Source organism: Bos indicus, chromosome 23, assembly GCF_029378745.1.
Source record: "Bos indicus isolate NIAB-ARS_2022 breed Sahiwal x Tharparkar chromosome 23, NIAB-ARS_B.indTharparkar_mat_pri_1.0, whole genome shotgun sequence".
Lineage (NCBI taxonomy): Eukaryota > Metazoa > Chordata > Mammalia > Artiodactyla > Bovidae > Bos > Bos indicus.
The window spans coordinates 14,155,996-14,175,586 of NC_091782.1; the positions used below are offsets into that span (position 1 = coordinate 14,155,996).

Sequence of the window (19,591 nt, forward strand, 5' to 3'; positions counted from 1 at the left end):
CAATTCACCTGAGTACCAATTATGTGTGAGACATACCCAGAGGCCAGGTATTCAGGGGTGTGTCAAAGTTACAGAGGCTTAGCTGGATATTTGGTTAGAAACTCAAGGAAACTTTAGGACTATGAACAACCAACCAGAAATGTGAACTGTCTTCACGTAGCCTCCTCTTCCAGTACTAACAGTTCATCCCTCTCTCTACTGAGCCCCTGGCCTGATAGAACATACGTGAGGAAAAATATATAAGCAGATGCAATTTTATAATTTACCTATTAGAAGTGTAAGATTTACATTGTCAAAAAGCCAAAGAAAGTGTTGATTCCTTCCTTGCTACAGGAGTTTTTGGCTAACAATCCCTCTCTGACTGAAATCAGATCTGAAATTCTACACTACGCGACTTTTGAACAGGAGATCGATGAGTTGAAGCCTATTATAGTTGTAGGAGCACTTGAATTGCATACAGGTATTTAAAAAATATTACGTAAAGTATCTGCATTTTCACGTGAAATGTGACTTCATTTAGGAGGCAGTTATTAATCTGCAATATTATAACTATTAAGTATTTTGGACCACCAATATTGTTCATATATATGTTAAATATAGATATACATTGTGTATATATAGTATTATACCAAAGTGGCTTAATGCAGTTAATACTAAGCTGGCACCCAAACGACTAAAACTATAGGTGGAACTATGTGTTACCGGAGGGAGTGGGTTGTGTACAACAGATAAGAATCGGAACAGCTGGAGTCTCCTGAGAAGTTAGTCCAGTGGGGTTAGAGTATCAGAGGGTGATGAGACAATGTCTGAAATCAAAAGCCCAAGCCAAATATATGGCTAACTATAGTGAGGGAGAGCTCTGCTGGACAGGCCCAGTGTTCCCAGCATTTTAGACTGCTGGTCTCATGCAGGAGTTACCTGGAGGAATTCAGGGAAATGGGTGAGGGCTGCTAATAGGATGGCCAGAAACAGAGCAAGGTTCACATTGGATAATGCTAGAATGAATTTCCAAAATTCTTCTCTATAGACTTCGGTGTTTGTCTTGTGAACAGCTTAACATACTTCACTGGGATAGGAATTAAGTTTTCAAAATCTGGTAACCTTACAGAACATTTAATTCAGACTAGCTACATTTCAAGTGCTCAGTGTGGCTGGTGACAAATGGACAATTATAAATGCTCAGCTTACACATGAAGTGAATTGTTTCAGAAGGTCACCTAGTATTTTATTTTGACCTTTTTCTGTCTTCACCAGAGCCAATGAAATTGGCCTTATCAATTGAGGCTAAGGCATGGAAGATGCTACTCTGTCGATATTTGAATGAAGAATACAAAAAGAAGATGTCAGACATGATAGCATTTATCAACGAATACTTGAAAAAGTTATCTAGACCTATTCGTGACTTAGATGATGTCAGATTTGCCATGGAAGCCTTGTCTTGTATCCGTGATAATGAAATTCAAATGGACATGACTTTGGGACCAATTGAAGTAAGAAATGTTTGCATTTTCCTCTCTTGAAATGCTACTTTTTTTTTTAATAGAGAAACATTAAAAAGTTGATTTATTTATCTATTTTATGGCATCATCTTCCTGTTTTTCCTCTCTGATGTTGATGTTCTTAGAGGGATTTTGATAATTATTAACAGTGAACAGTATACCAAGGAAAATATATTAATAATGCTGTCTGTACTGGTCTAGACAGTGTTCCATTTTTTTATGCTGGTACCTATATTTTACAGAAAAGAGTGGTTGTACTCTCTGACTTCAGTCCTGACATATTAGGCAAGTTCCCCAAATATCTTTGACTTTCTTAGAAATGAGCTGTGTGTCTCCCCTGTGGCCAGCAGCATACCATGGTTGGGAATGGTCCATTTAGGCTCAAAAGCAGCTGTTGGGATTTAGATCAACAGGAGATGTTTTTAGGAAAGAGTACTCTTTTAGTTTTCTGTTTAGCCTCTGTAACAACCTCAATGGCTTAAAACAACACACATTTATGATTTTATAGTTCTCGAGGTCAGAAGTGTGGAAATGAGGCTGAAATCAGCATGTCAGCAGGGGCTCCAGGGAAGAACCGTTTCCCTGTGTTGTCCAGCTTCCGGAGGCAGCTTGCGTCCCTTGGTTCCTGGTTCCCTCCCAGCCGTGGCATCGCTCTTACCCCTGCTTCTGTCCTCACACTCTGTCTCTAAATCTCCTGCCTCCTCCTTTCCCTTAAAGGAACCTTTGTGATTACATTGGGCCCACATGGTTAATCCAGGATAATCTACCCCTCTCAGATTCTTTATTTTTAATCACATCTGCAAAGTCTCATTTGCTGTGTAAGGTGACATATATTCCCAGGTGCTGGAGATTAGGGTGTGGCTAACAATAGGGAGGCTGTTATTCTAGCACAAGTACTTATGACTAATACTTAGAATTTCTGGCTCATGGTGATAATAAAGATAAGATCCAGTTCATTTTATAACTTTTTTAGATTCTCTGTGGACAGGGCACTCCCCTATTGCCTGCAAACCTGGGTAATTGGTACCTCCTTTTGGTACCCGGTGTTCATAACTGAGCCTTGCTTTCATGAACCTATTTAGAGTTTGTGCTCTTTGGTAGCTAATGAAATTCATACCTTTACTACTTCTTTAAATCTTAGTATTCAGATATTTTGAATGCTGACCACTCGCTTCTCAAGATTTAACAAGTTATCATACCATTTTTTCCTGACTGCCAAAGCTCAGTTTTTCAGCATAAATTCCTTTGGTAAAGCCGATTGCCAGCTCATCACTCCAGAAATTAGGCAAAATTGGTATATAACATTATACAGATTTCAGTTGTGCAGGATTATAACTCAATATTTATATGCAGTGTAAAGCCATCACCACCTTTAAATCTCATTACCAGCTATCACCATACAGTTAACCCCCTTCACCCGTTTCTCTGTCCTCTATCCCCCTTCCTCTCTGGTTACCACCAATATGTTCTCTGTACCTATGAATTTGTTTTGATTTTGTCTTATTTGTTCATTAGTGTCTGCTCTTCAGAATATCATTTCATTCCATTCCTTATATAGCCAGCCCCTACTTTAATAGAATATGAGAAGACATTTTGCATGGTGTTGGCACAAGATCAGGAAGAGAGAGGTTTTTCCTTGGAGGATATCTCAAAGGGATCGGTCTCCTCTCCACCAGAATCACCTTGGTGCTTATTAAGTTCAGATTTCAGGGCCTGAGGTCTAGAGTCAATATCTGATGTCAGTGATAATCTAAAGGAGCTTTTTATACACATTTAATTTGGGGAACCATCCTTTTAAGACATAGTGGGGATTTCCCTGGTGGTCTGTTGGCTACGGTGCTGTGCTGGGGGGATCCCTGGTCAGGGAACTAGATCCCACACACTGCAATTGAGAGTTTATGCTGCAACTAAAGATCCCACATGCTGCAAGACCTAGCACAGCCAAATAAATAAGTAATTTTAATAAAAGACATAGGAATGTGTTTGTAGAAGGCCTGTAAGCCATTTGTCAATTGTATTCCTTGTGATGTGTCTGAATCTGCCCCCATTGCACAGGAAGCCTATGCTATTTTAAACCGATTTGAAGTTGAAGTCACCAAAGAAGAATCAGAAGCAGTAGACACCTTGAGATATTCTTTCAACAAATTGCAGAGTAAAGCGGTGAGTACAAATTTAATTCTTCTTTTATTAAGTGACTATATCCAGAAAAATATACATTTAAAAAGCTCAATATATATTACCTTCATAGCTTTATTGGCTTATAATCCACATCCTATAACATTTACCATTTCAAAGTATACACTTCTGTGATTGTTACTATATGCAGAGTTGCACAACCATTATTATTTAATTTTAGAACATTTTCATCATCCCCAAAGAAACCCCATACCCATTAGTAATCACTCCTCATTCTCTTCCTCACCACAGCCCCTGGCAATCACTAATATACTTTTTATCTCTTTGAATTTGCCTTTTCTGGATGCTTAAGCATAGATAGAATCATATAATATCTAGCCTTTTGTGACTGGCTTCTTTTACTTAGAATAATATTGTCAAGATTTATCCATATTGTGTCACATACCAACACCTCATTCTCCTAATGGCTAATCATTCTTAGCATCTTTTTACATGTACTCATTAGCCATTTGTATATCTTCTTTGAAGAAAGGTTGAATTTAAATCTGTTATTTTTTTTTTTAATTGGGTTATTTGTCTCTTTGAGTTGTAAGAGTTCTTTATATATTCTGGATGTAAGTCCTTTAATCAGAAGATTTGCAAGTATTTTCTCTCATTCTGTGGGTTTTTTCACTTTCTTGGTGTCTTTTGAAGTATAAAATTTTTAATTTTGATGAAGTCCAGTTTGTCTAATTTCTCTTTTGTTTCTTGTTTTTTGGTATTGTATGTTGGAAACCATGACTAATCCAGGGTCATGAAGAGTCACTACTATGTTTTCTTATGAGAGTTTTATAATTTTACCCTTACATTTAGGTCTTTGTCACATTTTGAGTGAATCTTTGTATATGGTGTGAGTTAGGGGTCCAACGTCATGTAAACGTGTGTGGATATCCTGTTGTCTCAGGACCATTTGTTGTAAAGACTGTGCTTTCACCAATGAATTGTCTTGTTACCCTGGAGAAAAACAGTTAACTGTAAGGATTCATTTCTGTACTCTCAACTTTAATTTGTTGATCCATATGCCTGCCCCTATGCCAGTCTTGATTACAGTAGCTTTGTACTAAGGTAAAAAAAAATGAAGCAAAATACACATAACCTAAAGTTTACCATCTTAATCATTTTTACATGTAGAGTTCAGTAGTGTTACATGTATTCACATTGCTATGCAGCCAATCTCCAGAACTTTTTCGCATTGCAAAATGGAAACTACCCATTAAACAACAGCTCCCCATTTCTCTCATGTAAGTGAAATCATACAATATTTATCTTTTTTGTTACTGACCTATTTCAGTTAGCATAATGTCATCAAGATTCATCTGTATTGTAGCATATGTCAGAATTTCCTTCCTTTTCAGTGTTGAATCATATTCCATCATGTGCATATTCCGCATTTTGTTTATTCACTCATCCATCAGTGGGCTTTGTGTTCCTCCCACCTTTTGGCTGTTGTGAATATATGGATATGGATGTACAGATATCTCTTTGAGACCCTGCTTTCAGTTCTTTTGGATATTTACCCAGGAGTAGAATTGCTGGACCACACAGCAACTCTATTTTTAATTTTTCAGAACTGCCTGCCATATTGTTTTCCATGGCAGCTGCACTATTTTATGTTCCCACCAACAGTTCATAAGGGTTCCAATTTCCAACATCCTCACTTGTTATTTTTTGTGTTCTTGATAGTAGGTGAGGTGGTCTCTCATTGTGGTTTTGATTTGCATTTCCCTAATGAAAAGTGACGTTGAGCATCTTTTCATGTGCTTGTTGGCTATTTGTGTATCTTCTTTGGAGAAATGTCTTTTCAAGTTCCTTGCCTGGTTTTAAGTTGGATTGTTTGTTTTTGTTATTGCTGTTGAATGGTAGAAGTTCTTTGTATATTCTGGATATTAACTTCTTGCTGCTGCTGCTGCTAAGTCGCTTCAGTTGTGTCCGACTCTGTGCGACCCCATAGACGGCAGCCCACCAGGCTTCCCTGTCCCTGGGATTCTCCAGGCAAGAACACTGGAGTGGGTTGCCATTTCCTTCTCCAATGCATGAAAGTGAAAAGTGAAAGTGAAGTTGCTCAGTCGTGTCCGACTCTTCGCAACCCCATGGACTGCAGCCTACCAGGCTCCTCCGTCCATGGGATTTTCTAGGCAAAAGTACTGGAGTGGGGTGCCATTCACAAAACCTAGCCAGGCCTAATTCCATGGCCTTAGCCCTTGCCCTCGGCAACAGTTCACAGCCTGAAGGGTGGCTTCTCTCTGGATCCTAACAAATCTACCTCTTATCGCTTTGTCTCTCAATGAATTTTTGCAATGAGACATCAGAGCCTGAATTTCTTTAGTTTTGACTGGGCTTGAGTCCCAGGAGAGAGCTGGAGGAAAAAGCAGTGGGAAAAACATGCCAAAGAATCCCTTTCATAGCCCGCCAGAAAATTTGCTAAATATCTGACCAGTTCTCACAGTTTCATTGGTCTGATCCTTGGCACAGAGAAGAGAAAGGACAGAAGAACCCCCACCGGCTTGTGTGACAGCTACTGGGGCTCAGCACATAGCGCCTTTGGGACATGCTGAGGAGTAGCCTCTCCAGAGTCCCTCAGTTGTGCCCCATGCCGCTCGCCTGTTAGCGGGAGGTTCGAGGAAACAAGAGGTTGTAAAGGTCCCTCCAGCCATAGGAGCGAGGACCTCTTACCTTAACCGGAGGTTTTCTGGGATCTGAGACTGGGCCACATGAGCTTTCTGCTGAGTTCATTTTTCGCTGTCCTGGTTTCCAGCACGATGGACCTTCCCCTGCGCTGGGTTTCTTCGCCTTCTGCTTCTAGCGCGGGAGCTTCCCTGAGTTGGGCTCCTGCTGTACTTGGCCTCTTCTGCGCAGAGGTTGTTTCAGCCAGGTTTAATCCGAGTCTGCTGTGGCACCATAGATGTCACACGAGTGTATGTTCCCTGGTTCTTTGTCTCGTCACAACAAAGATTTGGAGCAACGGACATTAAAGCCCTTGGCACGTCACAGCTCTCAGGTCTTGGACAAACCATGCTACAGCTCTTAGGCAAATCAGTGTTACAGCTCTATTTTATTTAGAAGATAGCAGGAGAGTGAGAGAGAGAGAGAGAAAGAGAGAGCGCTCGCATGTGGGAGAGAAAGAGTCCATTACAGGAAAGAGTCCTGTAACGGGGTGCCATTACAGGTATATAATTGGCAAGTATTTTCTCCCATTCTGTAGATTGTCTTTTCACTCTGTTCATTATATCTTTATAATTCTTTTTATATATATCACTCTATATATTTATTTATATATTATATTATATATATATTTATTTTGGAGAAGGCAGTGGCAACCCACTCCAGTGTTCTTGCCTGGAGAATCCCAGGGACAGGGGAGCCTGGTGGGCTGCCATCTATGGGGTCACACAGAGTTGGACACGACTGAAGTGACTTAGCAGCAGCAGCAGCATAGATATTTATATTGTAAATATATATTTATATCACTTTGTAAAGTAAGTAGTGATATCCCTCCTTTCTTTTCTAATTTTAGTAATTTGAGTCCTTTCTCTTTTATTTTTGGTTATACTAGGTAAAACCTTGTCACTTTCATTGCTGTTTTCAAAAAAGAAACTTTTAGGTTATTTTCTCTATTGTTTTCTTATTCTCTTATTCTTATTCTCATTTATCTGTGCTCTTTTAAAATTGTTTTCTTCCTTCTGCTTTCTTTGGGTTTAGTTTCTTCTTCTTTGTCTAGTTTGTTAAGGTGGATGGTTAGGTTACTGATTTGAAGTTTTTTTTCTTTTTTCTTTTAATGTTGTCATTTATGGTTATAAATTTTTCTCTAAGCATTTTTGAAGTTGGTAAATATTTAGACATTATACCTATGGCTGATTCATGTTGAGATTTGACAGAAAACAGCAAAATTCTGTAAAGCAGTTATCCTTCAATAAAAAATAAATTTAAAAAAAGTGAATGGAAAAGGGATGGTGGGATGAATTGGGAGATTAGGATTGACATATATACACTTCCATGTGTAAAACAGACAGCTAGTGGGACCCTGCTGTACAGCACAGGGAGCTCAGCTCAGTGCTCTGTAATGACTGAGAGGAGCGGGATGGGAGGGGAGCAAGGGAGGCTCAGGAGGGAGGGGACATACGTATGCATATGGTTGGTTCACTTTGTTGTAAGAAGAAACTAACAATTTAAAAAATAAGTGAACTCCAAGGGAGGGTCCAGATTCTTTAATTATACTAAAATTTCTATTGACTACTAATTAATTAATGTTGGATTAAAGTTTCCTATTTATGGAGAGATTTGTCACTGAGATTGAAGCAAGACACAGCAGCAAGGACACAGAGCTGAAATTGGGGTCATGACTTGTGATTCTGGCTCTGCCATCAGCCAGTTGGGTGATCTGGTGCAAGTTAATAACCTTTGTTTCTTAATTTCTTCATGAGGTCCTTTAGGAATATTTTAGAAGCTTTAAAAAATGCAGTTTAATGAGGCTTGAGAAGATGTGTATAAAATTTTTTAATAATTTTTATTTTGGGGCTTCATGTTCAGTATTGACTAACTGCTTATTTTAAAAAGTACTTGCTGGTTAGTCTAGACAGTGAGTCCTAGGAAGGATATGGGGAGCCCTCAGTTGAGATCTAGTAAAGCCCTATTTTCTATTATTGTTCAGTTTAAAAGATTCACTTGGGTTTTTCTCTCATCTCTCTGTTAGTGTTATACCTACTGACCCATTCTTTACTACAGTCACCATTAAGCTTAAAGCAGTATATGTTCCAACCCTGAAAGATGCTACTGTTGAGAGCAGTTAAGAGCAAGAGCCCAGGAATCACATTGCCAAGTTTTGAATCTTGACCTTGTCACATACCTTGAGGAACTTAGTCTCTCTGTGCGTCCGTTTTTTCGCTTGTAAAATGGATACAATAGTAGTGTATACCACGCAGGGTGGTTGTGAGGATTGAATGAGTTAACATATGTAAAGAACCTGGCAGATAGAAAGCAAGAATTAGGTGTTAGGTGTAATGATTGTCTTTTTATACAATTCATGAGGTTCTCATAGCTAGTATACTGGAATGGTTTGCCATTCCCTCTTCCAGTGGAATTGATGCTTTTGAACTGTATTGCTGGAGAAGATTCTTGAGAGTCCCATGGAAAGAAAAGAACTCAAACCAGTCAATCTTAAAGGAAATCAACCCAGAATACTCTTTGGAAGGACTGATGCTGAAGCTGAAGCTCCAAAACTTTGACCACCTGATGCGAACAGCTGACTCATTGGAAGAGACCCTGATGTTGGGAAAGATTGAAGGCAGAATAAGAGGGTGACAGAGGATGAGATGGTTGAATGGCATCACTGATTCAATGGACATGAACTTGGGCAAGCTCTGGGAGATGGAGAGGGACAGGGAAGCCTGGTGTGTTGCAGTACATGGAATTGTGAAGAATTGCACTCGACTTGGTGACTGAACAACAACAATAGCAATGATTGCAGATTTAAGCAGAAGCTTTGAAAATCGTTGTGGAAGACATTTGCTATTCTTTTTCCCTAGAGTTATATCATTTTCTTACTGGGAACTGCTCTAATTATTGCAACCACATGAACCTACTAGAGATTTCTAATCCCAGTCCGTGGCCTGGTCCCGGAGACAACATGTGACCTAGACTAGGCCCATAGTTGTAATTGTTTCCTTGGCCATATTAACTGCCTGAACTGGGCAGCCAGAAAATATTTTCCTAACTGCAGTTAAATAGCTTTGCCTCTTGGGTCATGAGCTAGAATGATTTGAGACTCATTGGTGCATTTGGATTGTTTATTTCTGAGTTTTTTTTTTTTTTAACAAATTAACATTTCAGACACATCCTCATTCATAGTATCTCTGTGAGATTAACAAACTTGCTGGAGTAGAATCTGTATTTTTCATTTAAATACATTGGTTTCATCCTCACATTGAGCCTTTTTTTTTATTCTAGGTTTCTGTACAAGATGAACTAGTACAAGTACAGCCAAAGTTTAAAAGTAATCTACTTGAGTCTGTGGAAGTTTTTCGTGAGGATGTGATGAACTTTGCAGAAGCGTACGAGACGGTAATTAAGTGTTTCACGCTCTGTGTTAAGATACTTGGCACAGTGTTCATATGAGATGAAAGTGCTGAACCCTGAGAAGTATACTGTAATTTGTACGTTGTGTGCAAGAGTCTATCTTCGCGTAGTTGCAGCTGTCAAAAAGAGGGGATAGCTGTTCCTTTAAGCATGTTTTATATAAGAGAGAAGAGAAACAATTTAACTGCTAAAAGGAGCAACAATTTTGGAAATCATGAAAGGAACACAGAATCTGCTTTTGTCCTTTCTTAGGGCCAAGATATTCATAATTAAAAATATAGTACAATTGTTGGAAGGCTGTTAGAAACTATAAATGTCCAAATGTCAGGGTATCATGCAACTGGTTTTTTCCCAGCTCTAACTCTTAGAGAACCAGAAGGGTCACTGAACATAAATAATAAATGTCATCCTTGGTTATTCCCACAGACTATTCAACATGGTATATGACTGATAATGGTTGACCTTTATGAAGTTAAAACTCAGAAGTTGGATATAGTCCCTAACATATTCTACTTTCTTTTAGTAATCATAGTAGATATAAAATCATAAGATAATTTAAGACCTTGGTGCTACTTCTATAACACTTTTTCTTTAATGTGTACTGAACATCTCTTTTAGGTTTGACTAGTTGATATTTTATTTTTCTATTATTCTGTTATACTGGAAATATGGCATATTATTTAGCATATCCATAGTATTTATGATTATACAGACCATTTGGGGTCTTTTTTGCAACTGTTTTCTGGCTCATGGCCACCAAAGACTGCCTTCTGCTACTTCCAAGTATTCAGCCTATGTGTGTCTGTTTCTATATTGGGCTAGACTATTAGTGAGAGGAAGTTGTTCTCAGAACTATGTATCAGTTATTCTAATGCACAACCACAGCACCATCATTTACGATTGTAAATGAAATGAAACAGAGTTCTTGTATTGCAAATGTCATATAAGATGTAATTTAATCACATATTTTGTTAGCTATGTCAAGGTCCTTGAAAAATGAATGGAAGTTAGAGTGATGCAAATGTACTAAAATTGATTGTGATCATAGTCTGTGAATATAATAAAAACTGTTGAAGGGTACATTTTAAATGAGTGGATTGTATAATATGTGAATAATATCTCAATGAAACTGTTACAGAAAATAAATGAGAGCCTCATGTACAGGACAGAGTTAGATCATGTAAATCATGTTTATTTGTTTAAAAGGAAATAATAGATAAACCTAATAAATTGATAAATATATGTGATTAAGAATTAAAATGCTGATTATATTATTCATTACAGGAAGGACCCATGGTTCCAAATATACCACCCCAAGAAGCTAGCAACAGGCTACAGATCTTTCAGGTAAAATTACATTTTTGTGGTTACATTGACATTCCCTGCATGTTTAAGCATGAACATGAACTCTGAACATGAAATGAACATGAACATGAAAATGAACTCTGTTTCATTTCGTTTACTATCATTTCATTTACAATTTATACTTAGGTGGCTTCCATGGTCATCTCACCAGGGAAATACAGAGCTGCTGTCCAAAAATCAGTGTTTTCTTCTTTACTAGGAATACCCAAGATTGAGTGGATTATACTACTTCTTTACTCATTTGAACCCTATAGGAAAGATGACGGTCTAAAATAGTAGAAAAGTCTGAATTATAGAATTTTACAAATGTAGTTTCATTACTTTCAGATATATTTATAGGAGCTTGAAATGTATGTCTGGGGACCACTTAATTTCTTAAGGAAATAATTTTATATAAAAAGATTACTTTCAGAATGCTTGAAAGTTAATTTTCCTGAGTACTTAACTTTTCCTCTGATAGCTTGGTATCAGCATAAATTTGCTTCACAAATTTATCTTGTTTCATAGATACTATTTAATAAACTTCAATATAGCTTTTATCCTCATTATAATAAATTCTACTTTAGTGGGTTCTGAATTAATTACATCTTACTATAATTTAAAAACCTTTTGTAGGCCAATTTTGATGATCTATGGAGGAAATTCGTTACATATTCATCTGGAGAACAACTTTTTGGGTTGCCTGTGACTGACTATGAGGTTTTACACAAAACTAGGTAAGTTTAGAAATTGAGCAAGTTTATTATAAATAGTTAACTGTCCATTAGGTGAACATGTTGTCATTAAATCCTTCATTGTACAGAGAAGGGTCTGGCTTGGAAAACTCCTAAATAGTCCCCTCATTCCTAGCTATTCCTATTCCATTGAATACACAGTCTCCATATAAAAAATGTGGCCTTTTGTGGTTTTCCCTGATAGCTCAATTGGTAAAGAACCTGCTGCCAATGCAGGAGACCATGGTCTGATTCCCAGGTCGGGAAGATCTCCTGGAGAAGGGGTAGGCTTTGGGCTTCCTTTGTGGCTCAGCTGGTAAAGAATCTGCCTGCGCCTGCAGTGTGGGAGTCCTGGGTTCAATCCCTGGGGTGGGAAGATCCCCTGGAGTAGGAAATGGCAACCCACTCCAGTATTCTTGCCTGGGAAATCCCGTGGACGGAGGAGCCTGGTGGGCTACAGTCCATGGGGTCTCAGAGAGTCTGGTGTGACTGAGCGCGAGTGCCACACAATGAAGTTTTCCTGTACTTGCTCCAGAATCCCTCCTTTCTTCTTGTTTTGGATATAACTGCATCTGGGCACATGAGAGAAAGCTTTTGGTAGGAATGTGATGTTTAAAAGGCAGACTTAAAGGCAGACATGATCATAGAAATGCAGCTTGCATTTGAAAGTAAAGAGATCAAATAAAACATTAGCCTTAACTTTGCTCTCGTTAGCAAGTTTTGGTCACATTGTTTGCAGTGATTGGTAAGTTTGTAATAATTAAACACACTGGTAATGGCACGTAATATTGTAATTTGGAATATTTGAGAGCTATAAACCTTGACCTAATTGATGGAGCTTTGTTTGGAAACTGACGGGGTTGTATGCATGTTGGTATAAGACATTATACACATAATGTATGAAATATTTGACTAGATGAATTCTGCCTATCCAATAATGGAATTTATGTTTACAATATATGTTACATAATGACTTAATTATTTGGTTTCTCAGAAAGGAACTCAACTTGCTGCAGAAGCTGTATGGACTGTACGATACTGTGATGGGCAATATTAGTGGTTATTATGAGATACTTTGGGGAGATGTAGATATTGAAAAAATTAATGCAGAACTTCTGGAGTTTCAAAACAGGTGAGTTTCAATTGCATTAAACTTACCAATTTATAGTGCCTATTTTAGGATCCTATAGGAATTTCACAAATGATTTTATCTTCTGATATATTGCTATATATTCATAACACCTTCTTCAAAGAAATGTGTAGATGAAATAATTTTTTTCTTAAAGATGTCGTAAACTGCCAAAAGGACTTAAAGATTGGCAAGCTTTTTTGGATCTGAAAAAAAGAATTGATGATTTCAGTGAGTCATGTCCTCTACTAGAAATGATGACCAATAAGGCAATGAAACAGAGGCACTGGGATCGGATCTCTGAGTTGACCGGAACCCCATTTGATGTGGAGTCAGATTCTTTTTGTCTCAGAAATATTATGGAAGCACCACTCCTTAAAAATAAGGATGATATCGAGGTACCTAGGATTTAAGGTCTTACGAATGATCTGTTAAAGAATGTCTCCTTTTTCTTTTCTGAAAATTGTACAAATAAACGTTTTATTCATGGGTGTACTGATTTCCCTATATAATGTACCCTCAAAATTTCAAATGATCCTGAACATTCCTTGGTTTTGCAAAATCATGCTGTAACTCAAGGAGATAATATAATTATTCGAATTATTTAGTTTTGGAGCTCCTTAATCTGTCCTCCTTGTCCCTTAACTATACCCTTTTAAAAAATTCTGTTTATTTCTATATTGTGTTCTTGGTGGATTCCTCAGAATATTTTCCAACCTTCTAATTCTATACTGTTTACTATTAGTCTACTAAATACTTTAAATTATTATATATTTCCTTCAGGATTTTTAATTGGTTCATTTCCATTTTTATGCTTAGTGTTATTTACATTTCCATCAACAATGTGCAAGGATTCCTTTTTTTTTTACATCCTCACTGACACTCTTTCTTGTCTTTGTGATGGTAACTATTCCAGCAGGTGTGAGGTGATACTTCATTGTGATTTTGACTTGAATTTCTCTGATGATACGTGATGTGGAGCACCTTTATATGTACCTGTTGGCTCTTTGTATGTCTTTTTCAGAAAAATAGCTATTTAGAACCTCTGTCCATTATTTAATCAGATTGGTGGTTTTCGCTGCTGAGTTGTATGAATCTGCTATATATATATTGAATATTAATCCCTTATCAGAGCTATTATTTGTGAATATTTTCTCCTGTTTAGTAAGTTACCTTTTCATTTTGTTGGTTGTTTCCTTTGCTATAAGAAGCTTTTTAGTTTGATGCTATCCCACATGTTTATTTTTACTTTTGTTACCTTGGCTTTGGTGTCAAGTCCAAAAAAATCATTGCCAAGACTGATTTCAAGGAACTTAACCACCTCTGTTGTCTTACAGGAGTTTTATGGTTTCGGGTCTTTAGTCCATTTTAAGTTGATTTTTTGTGTGGTGTCAGATAGTGGTCTAGTTTCGTCCTTTTGCATGTGGTTATCCTATTTTCCCAGCACCATTTATTGAAGAGACTGTCCTTTCCCCATTGTATATTCCTGGCTCTTTTCTCATAAATTAATTAAACATATATGTACGTTTATTCTGTTCCATTGTCTCTGTTTTTATGCCAATACCATACTTTTTTGATTACCGTAGCTTTGATATAGTTTGAAAGCAGGAAGCATTATGCCTCCAGCTTTGTTCCTTTTTCTCAAGATTGCTTCGGCTAAATGGAGTCTTATGTGGTTTCATAAAATTTTTAGGATTTTTTGTTCTGTTTCTTTTATTTATTTATTTGACTGTGCCTGGTCTTAGTTGCGGCACGTGAGATCTTTGTTGCAGCATGCAGGACCTTTCTTTGAGGAGGGCAGGTTAGCTGTCCCAAGACATGTGGGATCTGAGTTCCTCTACCAGGAATCGAACCTAATCCCCTGCCTTGGAAGGCAGATTCTTAACCATGGACCACCAGGGAAGTCCCCTTGTTCTATTTCTTGAAAAATGTCATTGAAATTTTTATAGGGATTGCTTTGAAACTGTAGATTGCTTTAGGTAGTGTAGACATTTTAATGATACTAATTCTTCCAATCTATGCTCATGTATTATCTTCGCATTTACTTGTGTCCATTTTAAGTTGCTAGCTACTAAAGTTGGAATGCGGTCTAAAACTCTACATTTTTACTCCCCCCCTACATTTTGTTTTTGGTGTCACAGTTTACATCTTTTTTATCTTGTGTATCCACTGACAAATTATTATAGTTACCATTATTTTTACTAATTTTGTCTTTTAACCTTCATACTAGACTTACAAGTGATTAACCCAACACCTTTTATAACATTAGACTATTCTGAACTTTACTATTTATTTCCCTTTACCAGTGAGATTTATACTTTCATATAGTCTTCTGTAGGCAATGGCATCCCACTCCAGTACTCTTGCCTGGAAAATCCCATGGACGGAGGAGCCTGGTAGGCTGCAGTCCATGGGGTCGCTAAGAGTCGGGAACGACTGAGCGACTTCACTTTCATGCACTGGAGAAGGAAATGACAACCCACTCCAGTGTTCTTGCCTGGAGGATCCCAGGGACGGGGAAGCCTGGTGGGCTGCTGTCTATGGGGTCGAACAGAGTCGGACACGACTGAAGCGACTTAGCAGCAGCAGCATAGCCTTCTGTTACTAACTAGCTCGGTTTCATTTTAGCTTAAAGAAGTCCATTTAACTTTTTTTTGTAAGACTTATCTAGTGATGATGAACTCCTTTAAGCTTTTACTTGTCTGAAAAACTGTTTATCACTCTTTCAATTCAAAAGGACAGCTTCACCGTGTACTGTATTCTTGGTGGCAGGTTTTTTTTTTTTTTCTTTCAACACTTTGGATATATTGTGTCACTCCCTTTTGTCCTGCAAAGTTTCTGCTGAAAAATCTGCTGGTAATCTCATGGGGGTTCCCTTGTACATAACAAGCTGTTTTTTTCTTGCTGTTTTTAAGTTCTCTCCTTGTCTTTAACTCTTGACCCTTTATTTATGTGTTTTGTTGTGAATCTCTTTGGGTATATTTGTGTATTAAGCAAATAGGCCCCTTTTTTCACAGAAAGCTTTTTAGTGATCTGCCTCTGTGCTGGGCACTGGGTTGGGTGAGTACAAGCAAGCTATTCAAGAGCTATTTCTCAGTTCATTATGGGCTTGTGGGTCTCATGAACATAAGCCCTGAATTTGGGAGGGGTTGCTTCTTTATAACAATATATGTATGCCAAAAGTTTTGTTTTCGAAGCATTCTTGTCCTATAAATGCTATTCAAATACTATTGAAGGAAACAATCAAGGAATTAAAAAAAAAAAAAAAACTTTGATGATCACTTCATTCTTACAGTAGGTTTTTACACTGAAGAGTGTAGCTATTCATAGGCTGTGCTTCTGAAAACTTCATTTCGCAGGAATTCTAGGATTCAGTTATTAGTTATTTTCCCCCTAAACAGAGTCTCAGTGTCGTCTATACCAGTACATTCTGTTTGCTTTGCTCCATGTACTCTGCTAGTAGCCTAGCTGGCTGCTTACTATTACTTCATTCACTGCCTTGAAAGGAAGCCTTTTCCCTTCCTATAAAATGTCCTCTCCCTCCCCCTGTTGGAATCCTACTTATTCTCAGATGTTCCCTCCTCCATGAAGCCTTTCCTCCTGACTGTAGGCAAAAGTCATTTCTCCCTTCTCAGAACTCACAACAGTTAACACCACTCTTATTACACTTACTACACAGTGTGTGTTAGTTACTCAGTCGTGTCCGACTCTTTACGATGCCATGGATTGTAGCCTACCAGGCTCCTCTGTCCATGGAATTGTCCAGGCAAGAATACTGGAGTGGGTAGCCATTTCCTTCTCCAGGGGAGCTTCCCAACCCAGGGATTGAACCCAGGTTTCCCGCATTACAGGCAGATGCTTTACCATCTGAGCTACTAGGGAAGCTCTACCACACACTAATTTGTGGAAATTCCTTGCACCTTCATATCCTTTCCCGTCTCTGAGATTCTGTGATTCCAAGTAGGAAAATCAACTGGGGTATGTTCGGAAAATACCTTAATTTTATTTACCTTTGTGAGACTTTCATATCAAAAATTCTCAGGAAAACAGGAAAATCCATAAAAATTAGAATTAACTTTTAATCAAGTGAGATATTCATATTAGGGTCAGAAGAGATGGGACTATAGCAATGTTTATATATTACTTTAAAGAGTTCAAAAGAATCTCACATTCTCATTTGCTTCTTATAACAAGCCACTGAGCGCAGCTGTGATTATGTCCATGTTGGCTGAAAAACAACAGTTAAAAATATAAACAAGAAACATGATTTAAGTTCCGTATCTCATGTATCTCAGTTGTGTCCACCTCTTTGCAATCCCAGGGTCTGAAGCCCCTCAGGCTACTCAGTCCATGGAATTTTCCTAGAATACTGAAGTGGGCCGCCATTTCCTTCTCCAGGGGATCTTCTCAACCCAGGGATTGAACCTGTGGCTCCTGCATTGACAGGCAGGTTCTTTACCACTGCGCAACCTGGGAACCCGAATGATTTTCTAGGGCCAAACTAAAAAATTATGTGATTTTAATGCACTGAATTTGTAATTGAAAATGTCATGACATATTCTTTGATTTCCCTCTGAAGGATATTTGCATATCTGCCATTAAGGAGAAGGATATTGAAGCCAAGCTGACTCAGGTGATTGAGAACTGGACCAATCAGAACCTGAGTTTTGCAGCCTTTAAGGGAAAGGGAGAACTCCTGCTCAAAGGAACTGAATCGGGAGAGATTATCACCTTGATGGAGGATAGTTTAATGGTTTTGGGTTCCTTACTAAGCAACAGGTAATTTTATAATTTGCAAGGGAAGGTTTTGATTTGCCATTTAGAGTTATATAATTTTAGATAAAACTCCAGTTTCGTAGCTGTGGCACAACACGAGATTCTGACCTAAAGTGTTGACTCTTGTCAGTCCTTACATGAACTACCTATTTTCCCTAATAATCATGGCCTCAATTTTTTTTTTATGGTACTCACCTCCCCATTATAATTATTCTCCCCCAAATTGGCAGCTCATCTTCTGAATATCTTGACTCCCTACCAAGATGACATCTTCATTTTATCTTCTTTCTCTCTCATTCTTTCATTTTTTTGTCATTGTCCTCCTTGGCTGAACCTGCTCAAGTGTTCACCCAATAGCCCAAGAAGAGTAGGCTGGCAAACATGAAGGAATATGGAGAAGGCGATGGCACTCCACTCCAGTACTCTTGCCTGGAGAATCCCATGGACAGAGGAGCCTCGTAGGCTGCAGTCCATGGGGTCTCGAAGAGTTGGACACGACTGAGCGACTTGACTTTCACTTTTCACTTTCATGCATTGGAGAAGGAAATGGCAACCCACTCCAGTGTTCTTGCCTGGAGAATCCCAGGGACGGCGGAGCCTGGTGGGCTGCTGTCTATGGGGTCGCACAGAGTCGGACACGACTGAAGTGACTTAGCAGCAGCAGCAGCTGCAATCCCCTACCTGACTATCCAGTGATTCTTAACTGGTCTTTACCCTAACACACCTAAGAAATGTGTCACATTATTTCAGAGGTCATTAACAGAGGTCAGTGCCCAGGGTGCATGGGGATTATAATACCCTATCTGCATGTTGGGATCACTGTTTACTGAATGACATCCTGCAAGACCTCTGGCCCAAAGGCAGTCTTGCATTTGGATAATGCATTAACTCACAAAACTCCTAGGAGTTCTAGGGTGAAGTTGCTGGGCTTAAATTCCTAGGGCTCATCCTCTGCTTTCAGGGAATCTGAATAATCTGAATAAGCTGGCAAAGGTGACCATTGGCTATTCAGTGGTTCCTGGACTTCACAGGCTTCTGCTTTGCCATGGTTCATTGAAAAGTTTGCCATCTTGATTTCCTGAATTATGATCTCTTGAAGAAAGGCTGTAGATTGATCTGAGCCTGATTGTGCAACCCAGGAATTCAGACTTGAAATTTTTCTTAATTTTACTGTTAACTTGCATATAACTTGAGTTGTTGTTGTTCATTTGCTCAGTCATGTCCGACTCTTTGTGACCCTATGGACTGCAGCACGCCAGGCTTCCCTATCCTTCACCATCTCCCAGAGTTTGCTCAAACTCATGTCCATTGAGTCAGTGATGCCATCCAACAATCTCTTCCTCTGTCATCCCCTTCTCCTCCTGCCTGCACTCTTTCCCAGCATCAGGGTCTTTGCTAATGAATTGGCTCTTTGCATCAGGTTACCAAAGTATTGGATCTTGAGCTTCAGCATCAGTCCTTCCAATGAATATTCAGGATTGATTTCCTTTGAATTAACTGGGTTTGATCTCCCTGCAGTACAAAGGACTCTCAAGAGTCTTCTCCAACACCACAGTTCAAAAGCATCAATTCTTTGGCACTCAGCCTTCTTTATGGCTACTGGAAACACCATAGCTTTGTTTGGCAAAGTAATCTGAGTGGTTAGAGTACTAATTTATTGTACTAGTAAACTCAATGTTGAGGTCCTGCTAGGAAGAGTATAAGGATATCTGAGAAGTCACAACACTATGGGAGATCCTTCTTCTAGAAAACTTTGCAGCACCAAGTGGATCCAGAATGCCTCTTCCAGAGCCAACCATAGCCTTATCTTGTAGCAAGTGCCAGATGAATTTCTAGGGCTATTCAGATGTGATGTCAGAGGA

The 19,591-nt window shown here is 38.6% G+C and overlaps 1 protein-coding gene across 4 annotated transcripts in view; it reads left to right on the plus strand.

The window, feature by feature from the left end:
* Positions 1-19,591, plus strand: part of DNAH8 (dynein axonemal heavy chain 8) — a 320,679-nt gene that overhangs the window by 96,063 nt on the left and 205,025 nt on the right. For all 4 annotated transcript variants that reach the window (XM_070777905.1, XM_070777908.1, XM_070777907.1 and 1 more), the window contains 9 exons: positions 334-460; positions 1,255-1,490; positions 3,555-3,659; positions 9,618-9,731; positions 11,031-11,093; positions 11,727-11,827; positions 12,819-12,956; positions 13,111-13,351; positions 17,533-17,732. In XM_070777905.1, the coding sequence (XP_070634006.1) occupies positions 334-460; positions 1,255-1,490; positions 3,555-3,659; positions 9,618-9,731; positions 11,031-11,093; positions 11,727-11,827; positions 12,819-12,956; positions 13,111-13,351; positions 17,533-17,732 (1,325 nt within the window). The remainder of the gene's footprint in view (positions 1-333; positions 461-1,254; positions 1,491-3,554; positions 3,660-9,617; positions 9,732-11,030; positions 11,094-11,726; positions 11,828-12,818; positions 12,957-13,110; positions 13,352-17,532; positions 17,733-19,591) is intronic.